Raw genomic sequence first — 20574 nt, forward strand, 5'->3', positions numbered from 1 at the left:
TAGCCAGTAATTAAAACACACAGGAGTACTTGGTTGTGATTATGCATGAGCATCTGGTCATGACAGTCATGCTTCAAGTTTTGAACTTCATTTCTAGTACCCAAAGTGTAACTACAGGAGCACGATGCGAATACATTCTGGGAATTTTGGTTTCTGAACTCAGTCTTGCTTAAAAAAATTGAAATGACTTTAATCCCACTGTTCAGTCATTTTCCAATTAAATGTCTCACTACTTCAAGGTTTTTACTACATTTGTCTGTTCAGAGGTGTGAAGAAACCAACCTGTTTTTCCACTCTTTTACAAGCTTGTAAACCCAAATTAAAGAAGTGATTAAGCACATTACAACTCCAGATTTTTAACTGCCCTGACCATGAAATTTCCAGGAATTAGATTCTTGTCACAATATTCAGAGATGTCCAGGAAACCACAAAAAGGTTGTCGACCCTTGAGTTGCAGTTTGACTTACGGGTGTGCCCATTAGCTCTTGCCCAATCACAGTGCTACAGGTGCCACATCGCTCCGCCTCTTGTGTCGATCAAATCAAGGTCAACAGCCACAGATGGCTTTTTCCACTGCAAGAAGCACTCAACGGCGCAACGCAGATGGAGACAAGAATACGGCACTGGCAGGCCTACAAGAGTCCCATCCTCTCTGCACGAGCTGGGAGACGCCGTCAAACTGGTCCCATTGAGCCGAGTAACTGGCTAACCGAGGCCGTCGGGCAAACCTGCTCTCCAGGATCACGACTGCCCGTCCCCGATGAAGCCATATGGTACGTGAAACTGGGAAGAGTGACAGCCCCAACACAGGCCCCTGGGGGCCCAGGGCGTGGCAAGACGGGCGGATCAACCTGACCCGAAGGACCCGAAGGCGCTCACCAGTGTCTGGACGATGGCGTGATTTGTGGCGTTCATGTGAGCGTTCAGAGGAAAGGAACATTCTCCGTCGCAGTAGTTTGCCGCATACCCCTCCGGCGCTATGATCCAGTCCTGAAAATGGAGGAAACACCTGAAGACGCAGTAGAGATAGTGCCGTTTCCTGCTGAAGTAGGAACATCCACGTTAAAGTGCTCATTTTTCTGCTGCATTCAACGTTTTTTTCCCCTATTATTTTCAAGTTTAATAAAATTGTATCAGTGGAAATAAGGGGGTCATGGTTCCTGTTTTTTTTTAAGTCAACACTTTGTTTTGAATGCTAACATTCATTTAAGTAAATTTAAAAATGTAGGGTTATGTCCATTTAAAAGAATCAGAATTATGTCCGATTGTTCCAGTGGCTTTCAGCAGATGAAACACTTCATCTTGATAAATATCTGCCATTTGATTAATCACATTCTAGAAAATAGTTCTTCACTGCAAGCTGCTTAGTAGAGTGATAGAAAATGGAATTATGTCTTTTCACACAAAAGGTAGTATTCCTGCCTCAATATTACACCACTTATCACAGCTAGATTCGGTTTTATGCTGTCAAACGAGATCTCTGTCTCTCGAGACGTATGAATTTATCTTGGGATATATGAATGTTGTAATTAGATTTGTCAGGCAGTGTCTTGTTTTATGAGGAATGCACATCCGTCCCTCGAGAACACACACATCCTATTGTTTCTGCAATTCCTTTCAATGTGGAAAACCCTGAAAGAAAACAGTGCCCTATGCCAAACCTCAAAGCGGCAGCTATCTAGATGAACCGCTCTCCTCTTCCCTCATGGGTAGCGCAGAGCCCTGACATGAACCCTGCAGGGCACAGGGCCTGCTTGATCAGTGCCTGCAGAGGAACATGCCAGTTTCCCACTGGTGTGACCGCTGATGGGGAAGAGCCCAGCCTCTGAGCTGGCAGTAATTCAGCACAATATGAGGATGTGGGTAAGAGCAGTAAGGGCTGCTTTATCTAGTTTAATGAGTAACTTCTCTTGAATTCCTTCTCTTTCTCTGAACAGCTTCTAAACAGAAGGACGCATCTCACAGAAAGTACATTTCAGGTTGTTTTTTTAAACCAATGCTTGTCAAGTAAATCGTTTTAGCTCATAACGAAAAGAAATGTGGTACTACCGGCAGCGTTTTCTTTCTTTAAAAAAAAAAACTTCCATTAGAAACCTTTTAAATGTGTTGTTATTGCTGGCAAGGAGTTAGCAGTCTTCCCAGCTGATTCATTACTCCTTGAGAAAGATTCCAGTAGCTCGGATGACAAAAATGCTTATTCCTTAAAAGCTGTAAATACTCGCTTTCTACCATCTGTCAAAGACTGACAATTCCAGGGTTTTCCCAAGCCCTGGGTCACTTAAGATTTCAAAAACCTCTGGAAAGTTTCTCCCCCTTAACATCTTTATTTCCATGCTTCATCGTCCTCATCTGCAGTAAAAGCACAGTGCTAGTATCACAGTGGCTTTTACGAACTTACAGGCTTTACAAATTGTTCTCCACTCATTCGTAGATGGAAAAATTCACATGGCATTGGATTTTAATCAGGTTCAACCCATTGAACCAAGCAAACCAGCGCAGACAGAACCAGTTAGCTCAACTGAAATGAGCTGTGTTGACTTGCGTTTTTAGTAATTTCATGAAGCATGCATTCAATTTGAAATGCACAATTTTGCAACACTGATATAAACTCAAAATATTCGCTATCCAATATCTTAATAAACTGCAGATCCACAAAATATACCAACGGTGCTAGGTTATAAGTTTAAACGATATAATGAACCAAAGTACACTTCAGATTGTTGCTGATAAAATGGGTGTTCAACACTCCTTCGCGTCGGTGTAGATAACTTTCCTCTAGATGTCAGTACTGTCTAGCTGTACATTTGTTTACAATCAGGAAATGATACAGATGAGCTTTAAAATAAATCTACTGCCAGGGTTTACAATCTTTAAAGCAAACCTACTAATCATACATTTTGTCAAAGACAATAACAAAAAAAAGCCAGTTTTTTTTCTCTTCATTAAAGAGGGCTATGGGTTTCATAAGGTGACGCACAAAAATCACAGTTCATAAAATATACAGGTTGAAATAAACACTTTGCGGGATAACATTCAAGTTATTTTCCGTTACTTCCTTACGTTTTCCACTCCCTCAGATAAAACTGTAACCACAGAGAAATGGTGGCTGTCAATAAGTAGGGTAATCTGCCCACATAATTAAGAAAAAAGCTGGCTGCTCTAACAACCCCACCTTCCCCCCCAGCCCTGAAGGGCTGTTCAAAGAGCTCCCTGTCCCTCGTGGGTTTTTCATAAGACCCAATCAGTCCCACAGCGACGGACCGGCGGACCGTTTCCTTACCTGCCAGCCGAGCTCTCGGAAGCTGACGTACAGCTCGTGCTTTCGGCAGGCGGTCTTCTGGTCGCTGCTGTTGTAATCTGTGGGGAAGCCCAGGGCGAAGAGGCAGGAATGAGTGCAGGCAGGGAAACGAGTGCAGGCCTCGGACGCACGGGAGCGAGTCGCGCCTCGGTTCGGGCCGGTCCCGGAGTGCGGACAGGGAGCCGTGCCCCTGCGCCAGCATCACGGACGCGCAGCCCTCATGAACAGAGCTCCCCCAAACTCAACTAGCTCATGCTGCATGACCACTGGGAATCCAGCCACGCCACTAACGTCGCTCATGCTTTTTTACAACAGCTGATCACCGCACGAGGCCTTTAAGTTTCATTTGTGTCTGAGAACAGCCTGCTCCTCTTGCGCGTCTTTGTTGAATGGGTGCAAGCTGGGGTCCCAGATGAAACATGGCCTCAGAACAAGGGTCCCCTGTGTAATGGAACAATGGCAGGTCGGTGGGTCTGTAGCGTCATAAGGAAATGCCTCTCTCTCTCTCATTCTAGTTTGTTGTTTTAGCTCAAGAATTAATCCTACAACCTACGGTAACCGAGAGCACTAGAACCACCGTATTTGGTGAATTCCCAGCCCAGAGAACGGATTGTGCTACTTCCTTGACATCTCTCAACAGGCAACCACCTTCCCCTGCTGGCTAGGACAGGAGTGCCCAGTCCTGGTCCCGGAGGGCTGAGCCGTCTGCAGGTACAGGATTCTCGGTCTCCACAAAGCACCAGCGCCTGCAGAGCCTCCGGCCCTCCAGGACCAGGGCTGCTCACCTCAGTGCTGGGAGAACGGGAAAAAAAATCCAACTTCCTGCAGACAGGAAGAGATTGCAGGCTGGCCAGTCACATCCTTGTCTGCCAACTATTGTAAATATGTCGCAAGTCAAATGTGTTTGTTCTAGGCTGGGCCTAGCCAGTGCAGGGACAGGAAGATTGTACAAGCTGCTGCTGAAAGTGATTTTGGTGAATGGGAAAGGGGCATTCTTCTATACAGCACAATTTCCAGCCCAACGTTCCAGTATGGCAAGTAGAGACATCATGTCTTTGTCCTCCACCTGAGATGCTCAACTCAGGTCTTGACTATTTGTTACTGACAATCACAATTCCCTGTTGAACCAATCCCTTTCTCAGCAGCTCCGGCAGAGAAATGCCTCACCCAGCTGGGTTCTCGCATATATAAATATACATCTTGTATATATGTGAACGTTGGACTCCTTTGTGATGATAGAGGCCCAGGGGTGTTCCCAGGCACGTCGGCACCACAGAGGAAAATAAGCAAAGATCCCAGAGCACTTTCCCCCCTCCAGAGTCATCTCCGCAATCCCTCTTCAGGGTAATTCATTCATTCACTCATTCATTCCCTTGCGAGATTACAGGGAAATCTGAAGGGCTTTTCCTGAGTGTTCCCGGTTTTTAATGCGCACAACCATCCCTGCGCTTCGTTTTCAGCCGTTCCTATTCCGGTTCAAACCACATCTCAGAGCCTCGGCGCATCTCCACCCCGGATTCACACGACTTCTACGACGCGACTTTTAGAAGGCTGCCAGGACACTTTAAGACGTTAAATCAAATCGAAAAGCGTCTTAAAAAAAATCAACAAGTTGAATGCACTGCAGTACAGATCGCAAACCCAAAGACGCAGGTTTCCAGCATGAAAGGTCAGTATCAGAACGGGCTCTTGGTTTGCTAAATGTTTCCATAAATGAAAACAGGTGGAGGAAATTAGATATTTGAAAAAAACAATTTTCTCTACATCAGTTTTGTAATACAGGACATTTTTCACGCAACACATGCACTGGTATAGTCTACAATCTAAGAAATAATCCACCAGTGCTCTTGTGGTGCACTGATTGTCCATGAACTAGCAACAGCCGCGGGACACCACCCGAGGTGGAACTGATTTTCTCCTCCTAACGCTTCTGCCGGGGCGTGAGCTGCCTCTGCTGGGCTCCGTGGGCCTGTAACCCCCGCCCCCAGCAGCGCTCTGCCTCGACATCCGCGCCACGAGAGCTTTACACCACTCCTTCATTAACTGGAGCCTTTACAGTCCAGGGGCCTATTAAAGAAAAGAGCAGAAGCTATTTACGAAGTGATTTCCCCGAGTGTGAAGGCCAGATCAGTAGCCCCTATAAAACACTCCTCCCCTCCGCGCCACTTCCTGCTTATTACCCTGCTGCATAAAGCATGCTCCACTTTCCTCAAAAAGTGCCAAACGTACTAAAAAAAACAAGTCACGTGTACCAGCAGTTTGCTGTAGTCTTACGTTGGATTCCGAACGCCATGCTACTCATGGCAAAGCTGCATTCAAACCAAACAGTCCTGATAAAAAATCGTCCATTGTATGTCTTTTCTATAGAAGTACAATTAAAAAAAAACAATTTTCTTCGATATTGTATCTCCTTAAAAACAGTCTGAAGGTTGACTGGTCACGTCGCTTGCATTACATGTTCTGTGGTCCCACAGAGTTCGGGGGAATTGATTTGAGGGCATCAGGCACAGCTAAAAGGTAAAGAAAAGAAGGTCTTGAATTAAGGGCTACATTGTGCTGACCATCAAAAGAAACGTTTCTCAGCATGACTGTGCCGTGACGTTAGCATTTTTGTCATGGATGTGGTTTCTGCACTTAAACATCTTTCAGAAAAAAAAAATACAATAAGTGAGAGTAACAGATACTAGATATTTTCCAAGGACATTTCACAATGCGAGGGAGGAGTGATCTGCAACATCTAAAATATTTGAAGAATGACAGTGAATATAAGCAACGAGAGATATTTCATGTTGCATCCGGTATTTATAAACGAGTATCACAGACATAGCTTTGTACTTGGGTGTGGCTCCAGGGAAGAGCCATTGAAGTTCTTTTTCTGGCCTTTTTCTTAAACGTCTTGATGGTTTAACTGCCTTTCACAGGCACTGGGACTTTTTGGTGGTGCGTAGTTCCACTTCCTTTCTTGAACAAATTAAGGGAAGGCACAGATTTGTTTTTTAAAGGAAAGTCTCCCAAGTGGTTTCCACCTCCGCCTGGAGGTTCAGCCACTTGCTGAAGAAAACGGAAGAACAGTCCTTGATTGTCTAAGATGCTGAAATCCTTGTCCAGTCCTTTTTAACTTTCATGCCTTGCGAGACATGGAGGAAAAAATCATCATCACTGCAAGAGCACCCGGCTCAACCCCTGGCAGAGCCCTCTGGGTTCCTCTCGACTGCCAGGGAACTGGACGCAGCTTCAGGGCTTGTGGTGCTGCCCTACAAGACTGCTCTCCATGTTGTTCCAGAGGGCTTTGCCTCCTGTCGCCCTGGTAACCTCGACGCCCCATGACCCATCCCGAGCTTGGCTTTGCCCTATCGTACGCAATGCACAGCTTCAGCACTCCTGCCATCCAGGCCAATGAAAATGCCTCTTTTTAGAGTTGCAACACATTAAGTTGCATAACGTTTTGGCTAATAGAACATTTATACGAGATCATGTTCATTTAACGACTAGTTAAAAATCTTTCGGCAAGGAACCTCAAGCCCTGAAAGAGCATGAGAAAGAGGCACTTCGTCCAGATAAGTCACAGTGACACCAAACGACAGAAGTCTAACCCCTTTCACAGTGCAAACATGGTACACTGGAAAGAACTCCTGTTGAAGCTTGAAAGAGAATGTGGCCGTTGTCCGTATCCATAGGATTTTTTTTTTTCGCACCAAAGTTTATCTTTCTTCCTGTCTTTCATCACAGAGGTTATTAAACCCTCTCAAGAACGATGCAATGTCTAATTATGCTAACAGTAAACAAAAGGAGATGGGGGAGATGAAAAAAGACAGCTGTACAGCGCTGTGTTATTATAATTCTTTAAGCAATAATGTTAAGTTGGTCAGTCTTTTACCAAGCGGTTAATGACTGACTCGAATAATTACAGGTCTTAGGGGCAACTCAAATTATAGCAGGAGATGGTCATTAAATCACAGGCAAAGGGCTCATCTCACACACGCTGCTGGCTGAACCCCTGTATTAGGTCTAAAGGTGTTATTGTCTTATTTTCGTTTTAAAAATACTTCCTCAGACACCCCCCTTTGAAACATTTTAACTCGTTCCCGACTACTTCAATTTGCACATTTTCAGAGCCAATCTGCCCGAGAGCACCTTCACCCACAAAAGCAACCACAGACCTTCAGTCACACATTGGAAGATCCCCGATGATCTATATTCCAGTTAAATAGCCGGCACATTTACAGTAAGCACCTTGAAGCACAGCGCTTCAGTAAATCACATGCAATTTGCACTGTCGACAGTACTTATGTTTACAAAAAAAAAAGAAAATAATAACATTTAAGACTGTTGGTGTTGGAAAGAGTTTTCCTGCATTGTGCAGGCTTCAGAAGTCTTTGCCTCAACAGCCACACATGAATCAGAGTCAGGTGTCTCTCACACACACACAAAGGAATATAACAATGGTGGTCTCTTTCAGTGCCAACAGGAAAACCAAAGCCACATTGTGAACACAGGAATATTGTAGTTTTGGTTGCTAGGCCACCCTTACGATAAATCACAATTGGTGTCCATTTCAAGCCCCAGTTCCAGAAACTGGCATTATATTTAGAAAATATGACACATTATTAGAAACATCTGCCTAATCTTATTGCAGTTATAATGTCTGTGAAGGGACCACTGTCACGAAGACTCAGACCTTCCTTATCCATGTCTAAATATTTAGACTTTGGATGTCTCAAGTGGTTGGGTGGGAGGGGATAAATATTTTGGGTTATGAATTCCATTACCCAGAAAAAAAAATGAACAATTTTTTGCTTACTTGTAACAACACAAGCAAATACTAATTATATGAGCTCTAGAGTGATAAAGCCATTAATGACATCAGATGCATAACTTCTAAATCAACACTAGAGGTTCTCACTGCATTCGATTCTCAGTGAAAAAGCCTTAGAAAAGATGAACAAAATGTCAATGATGATTAGAATAATGATAAACATGATACAAGTCGCACGGTAACAAACCAGTTGCATCACTTTGAATAACATTGCAATACAGGCTGCGTGCAGCTGTGCACGAGTTACGGTGAAAAATTAGATTTCAAATAGCAGTGGAACACAAACAACTCATTTCCAACAAATGGATTTAGGCAATACTTTAAAAAAAAAAAAAGCATGTCTATAATCCCAGTCCCCTGCGTTCTGAATTTTAAGGAAAGTACCTTTGAATTAATTAATAAAAAAAAACTACAGAAAAGACGCCGGGCAGTTAGAAGCAGTGTTTGGGACATGTGCTTATTTCAAGAGAGGTTTTTATGGTGCAGGTGTGCAAGAGGCACGTTCCGTCGGCCGTCCCTCGTGATCAAGGACGACCCTGATCCAGACGCTCTCGTGCACCGCCGTGCAAGGCGAACTCTCTGCGCTGCTCCGGCTCCGCTTCCTGGTCCGAAGACCTTGAAGGTCTAGAAGCGCCGGGCTCTTTCCCCAGATACCGTATACCGCACATCTACAGCGTAACCAAACACCAGTGGATCACCCAACATGGCTTCGCAATGATGAACTGGGAACTACAGGATATACGACAAGCTCCGATGGGTTTTGTCGGCAAAAATAAAGACGGAAGACGCAGGCCACCTCCATGCAACCACTGCGGGGCAGCCCCCAAAACCAGGAGTATCTGAGGGGCTCCGGGGGTAGAACAAGACTGGGGGACCCTTGGTCTTTATGGTGGCATTATACAAACTCATATAGGACTACATTTTAGATGGGCCCACAGGGGAAGAGGGTGTTTAATCATTTGATGCCAAACGATTTTCAATGTGAACTGAACTAAAAAATGCCGGGGTAATTCACCCCAGACACTACAATCCCTCTTTCATGTCCAGCAGGCTGCCAGCGATACACAGACCAGTCAGATCTGGGAATTAGTCCTAGCGTCATGAGGAAAACCGGAGTAGCAGTCTTGCAAACTTATCTCCCCTTTCAAAAACGAACATTCCGAGTCATTTTAAACAGGAAACACTGCAGCAAAACAAATTAACATAATGCAACTGATCAGCTTTTCAGTGGCTCGCTTCTCTTCACTCCCCGAGTCATTCATCGAAAAGGTCACTGTCCGTAATTTGGCTTATTACGTCAGATGCTACGCAGCAAAGTCAACCCTAAACTCCCAACGTGAGACCTCTCATTTCAGCAGTTCGGTGAAATACAATACAACCTCCTCCCCAGCTTCCATTATACCATCTCCCTCCCTCGTGTTACAACACTCACATTTCGGAAGCACAATAAACACATCTATGAACTCCAGTCCCAGAAAGATGCCATACTATGCCGACGTGTTACGGCGCCGAGAGCTCAGGGGAGAGGAGGGGACTCACCTGCCATGCTGGGGCTCCTGGGCGCCTCCTGTGGCTGAGTGGAGCGGTTGCGGTTCTGCTGTCGGCGCTTGTTCGTGGACCGGGTGGTGCGAATGTGCACCTCGCTCACTTTGAAGAAGGCGACCATGAAGGGCTGCTTGTCGTGAGGCCCATCGCGCCCGATCAGGCCCGCTTCCTTCGGGTTCACGGTCTTGCCTGCGCAGGAAAAAAAAAAAAGACGGCGCCGACCGCGAAGATAAAAAAAATAAATAAATTGGGAAACGTATACACTTTTCAACAAAAGAAGTCATCCGATCCTTCTTCAGGTGTCGATGGGTGTCGGATCCAACAACTGAAACGTTGTGCTTCTCCTTTTATGTTCTTCAGCATAATTTCCACCGGCTCCTCTGCAGTCATTACACACTGACGCACCACCCTACTCAGTCCACTTCAAAAGAGGACTGCACAGAACACCGAAGATCCAAGGGTTTTACTTCTCGACTTTGGTCTTTAGTACTACAGCGTCTCTACACGTCGATCATTAAGGCATTAATTGGCATTCATGCTGTGCCCATGTATTGTCGAGATGGCACCTGCTGAACAGATTTGGAACCAAGTAATGCAAATATTGTGCTTTCCCTAATCTTTTTATATTGAGGGCGGTCTAATTGCCGAAGTGCAGCCAATTCATCCAATCCTCTTTAACAGGGGGTGGGGCTTACACTAATTGACATTGAGGAAGAGCACGGTCGTAGGGATTATTCACCTTGGAAGATAGACTTCCCATTTCCCCTATAGCAGACTGATTGTGAACAGACTTGGAGAGATTATCGCTATTGTTATCGTATTTCTGGAGAGACATCAACTGGAAGTTAGCGATCACCGCCATGTCTGGTCTATCTCTGGACAATGCCATCTGTTTAACCCAGGCAGAAGCTTGCTTCAAACGGTCTATCCTTTTCAAAAGGAAACTTTGCTGGCCTCTCGTCCAGGTTGAGTTCACGAAGGTAATAAACAGAGATGACATGGAAAAGCTTTGTGGACATTGTTTCGTTTGTCTGGAACTGAAGGAGTGGATCTTAGCCAGGTTCAAGTGTTCCAAGCAATAACAGTGTGTCCATTGCCTGCAGCAAAATCCATGTTGAAACAACACTTCCTACCACATTCCCACAAATTACATCCTCAAAGTGTGTCAGCATGGTCTGCAGCCCAAGGCACACCAGGATGTCCTCATGAAAACTGTACATCCATGTGTACATCACAGAAATGAAGCAATACTTGCACAATCATGACCAACGACCATCCCTGAAGCGGAGAGACAGATTTTACATCCAGCTTTGTTTCGGAGGTAATTTTCCTTTTTATTCAACACTAGAAACTGACAGGAGCATACCAAGAAGCGGGACAGAAATCCCGATGAGGAACATTTCCAGAGATTGAGTTTAATTGTATTTTAATGGCACTTTCTTTTCCTCTATTTCCTAATATCGGAGATATTTCTTGGTCTGCTTTTTTATGTAGCCTACCGATCTCGAATCGGTGCTCTTGAACGTCATATGCTCTCCCTGTGCTTCAGGAACGAATAGGATGCCCCTCCCTGATCCTGCCCCTCCCCTCCCGGCTATGATCCTGGCATAGCAGGGCTTTTTCCAGAAACCTTAGAAACAATGTGGCACATGCTTTCAGAGCAGCTACAGGACTGTGCCAGCTGAGGTCTATACTCCCACAGGAACACGGCACCGATGACCTCATCCAAGCTGGATTCTGAACCTGGGGAACGGCGTTCCAACTCTGATGAGTCCGACTTTGTCTTTGCACTGCGGCTGATGGTCCAGAGATGCTTGATCAGGACACAGCTGGGAAGAGGTCAGGTCCCTCTGTTCCAGGACACTGCCATTTTGTCGGATACAGTAGGTCCTTGATCTCATTCCTGGCCCCGTCACCTGGATGGTTCTCTCACATCATAGAGAGCCCAGGCCCAAGCAGGTGGGGGAAGGTACCAAATGCAGCTGCAACAAAAGAGTACAGAACGCCGTCCTGGGAGTGCATCTGCAGCTTGCTGAGCCCTTCGATAGGCACTGTGCTCCGATGGGAAGTTTTCCTGATTTTTGGTCACCCACACTTTGCAGCAAGTAATGTATTTTTTGGAGTACCTAAATTAGTTGCTCTGGGCAGACTGACAAGTCGTGCAATATGCCAAACTGAGGAGACTGCCTGTAGGTACAGTATCCCTTTCAACAACCTTGGCTTTGCGACACAACCAGGTATTGGGCATAAGACTGTATCCCTGTCTTCACCTCAGACATACTTGTCAGAGAACAGAAATAATCATTGTCTACAGTTTCTTTTGCTCGCTGATGAACATCTTTCTTGTTCATCAGCCAGCACTGAGTTCCTATCATTCCTGTCTTACCTGCTGAAAATTCCTACAGATGCATATGAGCATGACAGCTTCCCTTAGCAGGAGAGACACTTATTCCTGGAGAGGTTTAGGAGAACCTGGAGCCCATCCCGGAGACACAGGACACAAGATGGAACGGCATCCCGCACGGGACAGCAGTGTATTACAAGGCACAAGGCAGGACTACACCCAGGCCACAGTGTGACATGCACACACGGACAGTGAACTCTGGCGTGAAGTCTTTGGGAAGTGGGAAAAACTCAACGACTTCAAGGGGTGAACAGACTACACACCCAGAAGAATCTCCACTCTAAAACTGAACCTAGGATACAACTTAATTGCTAACATAAGTGCATTAAGTTTCCCAAATTAATTAATATTGAAAGGCATTAAAATGAGTATTGTAACTAACAGCATTTAACATTTTTAACGCCTTTACGTATAGACAGCTATCTTACTATTTGCTTAGAAATCAGACTTTTCATCCAGTTTCATGAAACTGCAAAATGTCCTCTCGCGGACGAGAGCTCCTTACCGCTGCTGGCCTCCACGCTAAACTGGAGCCCCAGATTGTGTCGAGGGTTCATCACCCAGAGGTTACTGGTGGCGGTGATGTCAAACTCCAGCCAGCCTTCGTCGGTGGCCCACAGCTTCCGAGACTCCAGGAGAAAAAGATCAGCGTCTCTGCGAGAAGGAGAGGTACAGGTCAGATGAACCCTTCTGCTTCCCGTCTGCCTCATGCACACTTGTTGCAAGGCTCGTCCGGGCCTTGCACTCCTCCAGTAACACTCCTGAGCTTTTCATCTTCTTGTACTGCCGACAGTCACGCAGTGGAACCTAAGGAGCCCCACAAGCCCGTTTGGCAGTCACCCGCAGAGCCCGCAGAGCCCAGCACGTTCTCCACTGGCTGCAGCTGAAGAGCCGGCTCTCCCGCGGTGGAGCGCACTGCCTGCACATGGGCCACACAGTGTGCCGCAGGTGGGAACAGAATTCCCACTTTTGGATGGGTTGCTAGCCTACTAGTCGAGGTGTTCACTATGGGGAGCATACACAGCGCGGAAGAGAAGCGCAGAGCCTCTGCAATTTCACCGCTTTGGCACAGATTCATGGTCTTTGAGTCTGGATTGTACATGAAATACATGCTATAATATCCAGCTCAGTGACCCTCACTGTAACCAGCTGTACTCCCAGCATTATAACAGACAGAGGACTGTTATTGAGATTATACGCCTCAGAGACTGAGCCCCCCCGCCCCCAAACACACACACACACACCTCTATCCTGAATCGCGAGAACCGGACGTAAGTTTTTCATATCGGCACGGACGCTCTTGCCTCACGTGTGATCTGCCGTGTTGGGCTTTAAGGGCAGGGAACTGGGAAGGAAGGCCAAGTTACAGTAATCACACACGTCTGTAAATCTTCTGACTTCAAAGACAGCAATTAACCAGGTGTTCTGGGATTTTTTTTCCTTCTTCTTGTTACAAACCAAAGACTCCTTTGCAGTTTTATTAGGCATTAATTAGGGAGTTTGTTTTTTTAAAAAGATTTTCAGCCCAACCTTCCCTCTGGTAATTAATACACTGCCCTCAACTTGACGGTTTCTAAAGCTCTTTTTAACTGCCAAGACAAAGCAGGGCCTCTCCATCAGTGGAGGAGTGGTAGGGGAATGGTCCACTGTTAAAAAAAAAAACACACAACTTAAGGGTAATACTTTTTAAGGCACGGCTGCCTCCGACACCCCCACCACCCCCAAAACATGGCTGTAAACAGCTCTAGATCTGCGCACCCCCTCTGCGGGCCTGTCCCTGTCACAGCACATGCTGAGGCAATGACCCCTGGGAAAAGAAGGTGCTCCTGCCTGGCACACAAGAAACTAGAGGCTGTAAACCAGAGGACGAAGCTGACAGGGGTGAGTGTTGGAGTGAGTCAGAAGGCCACAAAAGTTACAAGTAAGAGGCCATTCATCCCATCAAGCACATTAAATATTAAACCAACAAAGAACAAGAGGTTTCTAGAAGTTGAGATCGTAGCTTATCGAACTGAAGATCTCATCCAAATGTTTCTTGAAAGAAGTGTCATCTTCAACAGCGTGGCTATATAGCTTGCTCCAGACGTCACAACGCTTTCAGCCTGGACTTGTCTCCTTGGTATTATATATTATATATACATAGAACACTGAGCAAACCGATCGGGTGATTGTTAAGATCAATATTTTGTTAACAATACTACTGAAAGTAACGTGGTTTCCTAAGGAACGGGCGACTCAGGTGTCAAGATGTGTTAAGGACCTGTTTCAAAAACCATTCAAAAAAGACAGGATTATTAATTCTCATCACAAGACAAATAAAAAACAAGAGCAGGACTCTTGGGGGCATCGGTGAAACGGAGCACTTCCGAGCAGTCTTTGCCACTCCAAAGTCATGCGGAGTGCAGCACCAAACACTCAGACATTAATGAGAATATCGGGACGATGATCTTCGTTCCCTGGCTGGGAATCCACTATGAAAGTGCCACATAATCATATGTAAAAATGTTTGGCAAATACCTAAGACTTGCTATAATTGGGAGGGGTACTGAAATCACCACTTTAATCTACCAGCTACTCTCCGGTTGATAACAGTTTTGTTTTACAAAACCCAAGAACAATATTCAAGGCAGTTATAGAGAGCAGGAGACACTAGCTGTGCAAAAGAACGCTTAGCTCACCTTATTTTCTGGATTAAAATTATCGGTTTAGCTTTAATAACTGCTTAGCGCACGGGAATATGTTGTCTGAGATGATGTTTTGTCTAGATAACCGTCTTTCTCTGACCAGATATGTCATTATTATTGGAGGAAGAGTTGCAATCATGCAAATACATTATATCCCAAAGACCTCGGGCCCTGCCAGATTAATCAGTTCATCAGCAACTGCACACATCTGCCAGGTAGCACAAAGCATAAATGATGTTATAATTTGCTTGAAGGTAAACTTCTACTTTAAAACGATCACAAAAATAAGGCCAACAAGTGTTTTCATTCCAAACAGCATTCAGACAGTCTACATAGCCATATCTTAAAATGTAAGTTCTTAATGTATTAAAATGAATAGCTAGATCAGAGTGTTTCCCAAATTTTGTGTGCTGGATGAAGTGCCCTATTAAAACAACAAAGTGATCATAAAGACAAGACAGAATTCATTTTGCCACTTTTTTGGAATGTACAAGAGAAAGGAGGTACATTTAGAACAATAGCAGCCTAGAGTTACTTATAAATCCTGATTTATAAATTTAAATCAGTATTCTACATAAAAAGGGAACCTGTATATAATGTCAGGACAGTGATAATAATCAGCATCACTATTAATGATAAACAGAAGATAATTTTCTGCTGGTCACGTCACATTTTTGAATATGGAAGGGACTGTTTCTGCCACCGATGGTCACGCCTTGGTCAAATTCAATAACCTGCAGGTCTGTACCACCATTGACATTGCAAGCCTGGCCTCAGAGCACAGCTTGCAATCGGAAACAAGCAGATGATGTCCACAGTGCTAAACAGTACGTATACATATACAAAACCCACGCAGAGCCAAAGCATCTTCAAGGAAAAGCAAAAAATAAGTTTCACTTAAACCGTCTTGTTGGATGCCTCCAACTAAAAAATAATGCATGTTCATCAAACCCGCGGTTCCCTTTTATACAGCACTGGATACAAGATAATAACTTGTCCTTCTTCGCAGTGTCTTTCAGTAAGAGGAGTCCAACAGCAAAAACGAGGAAAAAAAAAGTGTTCAGAGACACTTTTTTTTTTAACTGTCCTCAAACACTGCTCAAGCACTTTCACTGGCACTCAGCAGCACAATCTCCAACGCTTGGTTTATAGCCAGCAATAAAGTTTAATTGGGCATTCAAAATGTTTCATCTACAGAAGCGATAAAAATGAAAATAAACCAGCCACTGCAGTTTCACACAGGGATCTGCTTCACAACATGGCGAGATGAGTGTTAGGAGGTGGCGGAAGGTCAATGTTGCAGATTCATACCAAGTCAGATACCTGAATCTTGTGTTAAATTCACTGTCTCCTAGGCTGTTCACCTGAAATAAAACTACACATCACCCTCCTCTCCTGCCACCTAATCGGATTTTAGGCATGACAAAACTGAAAAACCAGGGGAAAAAGATCCATTTGTAAAGCTGTAACACTCTAGATCCGGGGAGAGGAGTGAAATTGGGTCACTTAAGAAAAAGGGCGTTTTCCACATCGCCACGCAGTACAGCAATATGCAGTTGTAAAAAGATGCGTCACTTCAGAGGAAACTAAGGCGTTATCCACTATTCCATTATTTACTCAAGGAAATGCAATTAAATCCGATTCATTTCCAGATTAGAGTTTATCAGCCTCACGGTTTATGATAAAGATAATAACAACAATCCTTAGAAACAGGAGAATCGTAAAAGCGTCAGCGATACCACTGTTTTTTAACAGACTCGTTTGTATGGGTCCCAAGCTTTCATCGTCTCATCGTTTCGGGTCACAAATGAGAGATGGCTGCCTCCCGAGACGCTCCAGAACCTCAACTGATCTCAATTTTAAAACACGAGTACGGCACCTGTGAAATTGTCTTCCCCCCCCCAATTTAGTAAATGATCTCTGTTCTCCAGAATTAAACCCAACAGCCTGGGCCAACGAGGATGCCCTGGCGACGATGCTCAGAGAGAGAGAAAAGAGAGGGGCGGAGGGGTGGCTCTGTGGCTCAAGATCTGCACCTCTGACTGGAAGGTTGCCGGTTCAAATCCCACAGCCGGCAGAGGAATCCTACTCCGTTGGGCCCCTGAGCAAGGCCCTTCACCCCAACTGCTCCAGGGGCGCCGTACAATGGCTGACCCTGCTCTCTGACCCCAATCTTCTCTCCCTGTCTGTGTGTCTCATGGAGAGCAAGCTGGGGTATGCGAAAAGACGAATTCCTAATGCAAGAAATTGTATAGGGCTAATAAAGCAACATTATCACATTATCATTATCATTATTATCAAAAGCCGATCCTTCCTACCTGTCCTCGTACTCCTGCACCACCTGGTAGACGGAGATGACGAAGGTCTCGTTCTTGAAGGCCTCGCTGACGCACTCCTTGTAGATCCGGAACTCGGCCGCCGTCACAGCTTCTCCCTCGGGGATCTGGGACAGGTTGAACCTGAACTCCCGGTGGTGCCGCCGCCGTGGCGAGAGCTCTCGGTCGTGCTGCGCTGCAGGAGGAGACATCGGGGACCAGGCCGTCAGGCGCTGCGTCTGCTGGCGCCCCCTATCCCACGCACGACTTGACAGATTTCGACAGCGTAGAGAAAGACTGGGCAGCATATAGAAGCTATCCCGCTGGCTACAGCACATACACTACACACGCACAGCAGGAGCAATGCGTTGGTGTTCAAAAACCAAAATCGGAAGGAAACAACAGGGGAGAACGTTAAAAACATCGGGGCTTGAAACTTTTGGCTTTAAATGATAATGTGTTATAGGCTACTGAAAATCTGAATTCTGGCCATTACAAAGTAATCACCTCCCCGTTCGGACACGCGTGCGCACCAACCAGTAAAACTGAGCTCTTCCAGTACCTAGGTCAGTCCTCTGCCTCTGTGCACTGTTCTGTCAAGCACTTGGACAGGCTGCTCACTACGGGAGGGATTAGATTAGAATAAATCGACTGACTGGACAGATTGACAGGCGGACAGACAGCAAATCAACAGCTTCTATCTTTCTTTCCGGGAACCTCCGTATCGAAGTTAAAAAAAAAAGTTCAGGATAGCAGAAGACTGGCTGGACAATTTGACTGTTCTGTGCTTTGAGTGCATTCCTGCTGCTGCAGAACAAATTTTGCCACCCCTCAAAGAGAATACCACGTTTCGGAAAATAAGGAAGTTATTGTTTTCGCCTGTAACAAAACCCAAGTAACTACGAAATGTCTGTCTGACTGCCGTGCGTCTGTGGAGGTCACAAAAGCAAGATCACCACAGGAAGGAGGAGGACAGGGACAGGAAATACCGTTTCACAATTTTTACAATCTGAAAGTGTCCCCCGGCCACCCCCCAGCTCACAGCTGTATTCTAGGGTATTTTAGCACAGGCAGAGCCGGCTGCCACCCATTTAACACAAGATGAACGGATGAAGTGTCCCACCATGACACGACCTCCATCCGTCCTTAAAAACCCCGCGTTTCCGTTCGGCTTCCCCCGCCATCGGAGGAGGGAATTAAGTTGTATAACAGCAAGGGCGAACGAGCACAAAGAGACGGCTGCTGCACATGATGAATTACAGTAGCAGCCCGAAGGAGGTTCAGACGTCTGACAGAACTTCCCAGGTTTCTTCTCTTCAAACAATCTCTACAGGGCGCACAGCAGCACATGTGCTACTAATCAGGAGCTGGTGTTCTTCAGAGGTTTAGGCTGAGGCGGGAGAGGCTCCCCAAACAGACCTCATTTCAAATCCCAGCTCACACACCAATTGACTGGCCACCCTTGGCCAAACCACTCACGTGTGGCTATCAGAACCAACTGGGCATGACAAGCAATAAGTCTGCCGATTCCAGCGTAGCTCACATTACCCAGAAGGGGGTCTCTCTCAGAACAAAAACACACACTTTTGCACATCAGACGTAGTGAGTGAATACAGGCCAACTTTCGGGAAAGGTTTTTCAACATATCTTTGAAGAACATCACATGCACACAATAGATTTGAACACCTTTTACCATTTTCTCTGAATTACAGTACTTTTCAAACATTAGGGAAAAAATGCCATCGAAAATGTATTTTAGTTTTCAGGTCAGAGAGTATATCAGCCCTTAGTCTATGGGAGGATATGCTTAGAAGCATCCACCAGGAGAAAGTAGATCTCCTGTCCAAATCTGGCCACCATTGTCCAGGAAAACCTTGAGCACGGAACAAGACACGCCTGTTTTCAAGCAGAGAAACGATCTGAAATTCACGTGACAGTAGATTACTGCAATGCAGTTCGATTCGGTAAGAACTGGCCTGTCAAATTGAAATTAAGGCAACATATTTAACCAAAATCCATTGATTCATTCATTCATTCATTTTCTAACCACTTCTTCCGATTCAGGGTCTCTGGTTACTAGGCAGGGTACACCCTGGAAGAGATGCCAGTCCATCACAGGAGAGACTGGCACCGACAGACACCGGTAGGTTAATTGGACTTAGGTGTGTGTACGTTTTTGGACTGTGGGAGGAAATCCACGCACACACAGGCAGAGCACAGAAACTCCAAGCAGAGAGCACCCCCAGCCCTGGAAACTGAAGCCCAGAGGCCCCAGTGCTTCAAGGTAGCGATGCTACATGGTAGCGATGTTTTAACAAAAGCATCACATTGTCAGCCGACGTAGGAAACTCTTTTCCACATTTGTGTACCCTGACCTGTATAACATACTGTACTGTACAATAAATCACTGTACAGTATAACAACGGTCATTCAGCAGCTATCACTACAGAGTATATCCCTGCACAGGGTGTACATGTTGACAGCAGGCACACCGATTTAGCTGAACATATTAAACATTGTGACATTATAAGCCACTAAGCACTAAACAAGAGAAGTACCGAAGCTCCAAAGCCGAGCCTTGCAAACTGAAGACTCGGACAAGAGGCATTCAGTTTATCTTAAGAATTTCCATTGTCAGAAGGAATTTAAGCAGACCATTTATTTGCAGCCTGAGGGCTCCGGGAGATGCAATGACTTTGGAGGCCTGTACGATGAGTAAGTACTCTTTAGGAGCACAGCACCGCCTTCTCTCAAAGCCGAGTCTTTTCTAACGGACAAACCTATCCAACAAAAATGAAAACGCAAGATGCAAGGTCAGTCGCATGCTGACCTGAGCAATGAACTGCCGTGCTCACAAGCATATTCCAGGAAGGGCCATCACACACACTCTTACACCACCAGAAATACCCCCCTGACCTAAGGAAGTGGACATTATCACTAGGTGCTGACCCTGATCTCCTGAAGCCACTGTGATAGGCGGGATATGGATAGGATACAGCAACCAATGAGGACGGACTTTCTAAACCTTGAACTCCACAAAGAGAAACTGACTAAAAAAAGCACTACTGGTTTCTGGTGAACTTTACCCTTCGTTGTGGGGAAACACCAAAATGCCTTTGGTCTCCTGTGAGCTGACTGATGAAACTTTACGCCGTAAGAGATACGCTAACCCACATTAACAGGAGTGTTTGCATTTCAGTTCATATCAGCAATTAACACCAGCACTCAAGGGGAAAGACTTCCAACTACACGTTAAACAAGAATGAAACCCGCCTTGCCTTAGACCTCCCAAGTACTTCTACCTCTGAGCAGTGCTTAGGAACCCTGATGCCAGTGAATTGCAAGGTGTAAAGTGACAAATAATAGCGCATGATGTATTCTTTTGTATAGGCTGTGCAGGTAGAAAATTCCCCAAGTGTGTAATAAAAGAGAGGAATGTTTAAAATTCGGAAAATGAACATGTGGGAGAAAGGGTAAGGCGCAGGGTACAATTAAAAGTTCTTTAAAAAGGT

The 20574-nt window shown here is 45.4% G+C and overlaps 1 protein-coding gene across 1 annotated transcript in view; it reads right to left on the minus strand.

Annotated features, from left to right (window-relative positions):
* bmp6 (bone morphogenetic protein 6) overlaps positions 1 to 20574 on the minus strand; it is a 44756-nt gene that overhangs the window by 2174 nt on the left and 22008 nt on the right. Inside the window, exons 2-6 of the mRNA XM_088644146.1 lie at positions 17066 to 17258; positions 12569 to 12717; positions 9654 to 9848; positions 3281 to 3357; positions 880 to 990 (exon numbers count right to left, since the gene is read on the minus strand). Of these exons, the coding sequence (XP_088500272.1) occupies positions 880 to 990; positions 3281 to 3357; positions 9654 to 9848; positions 12569 to 12717; positions 17066 to 17258 (725 nt within the window). The remainder of the gene's footprint in view (positions 1 to 879; positions 991 to 3280; positions 3358 to 9653; positions 9849 to 12568; positions 12718 to 17065; positions 17259 to 20574) is intronic.

The sequence above is a fragment of the Lepisosteus platostomus genome, chromosome 8 (genome assembly GCF_059453375.1).
Source record: "Lepisosteus platostomus isolate fLepPlt1 chromosome 8, fLepPlt1.hap1, whole genome shotgun sequence".
Lineage (NCBI taxonomy): Eukaryota > Metazoa > Chordata > Actinopteri > Semionotiformes > Lepisosteidae > Lepisosteus > Lepisosteus platostomus.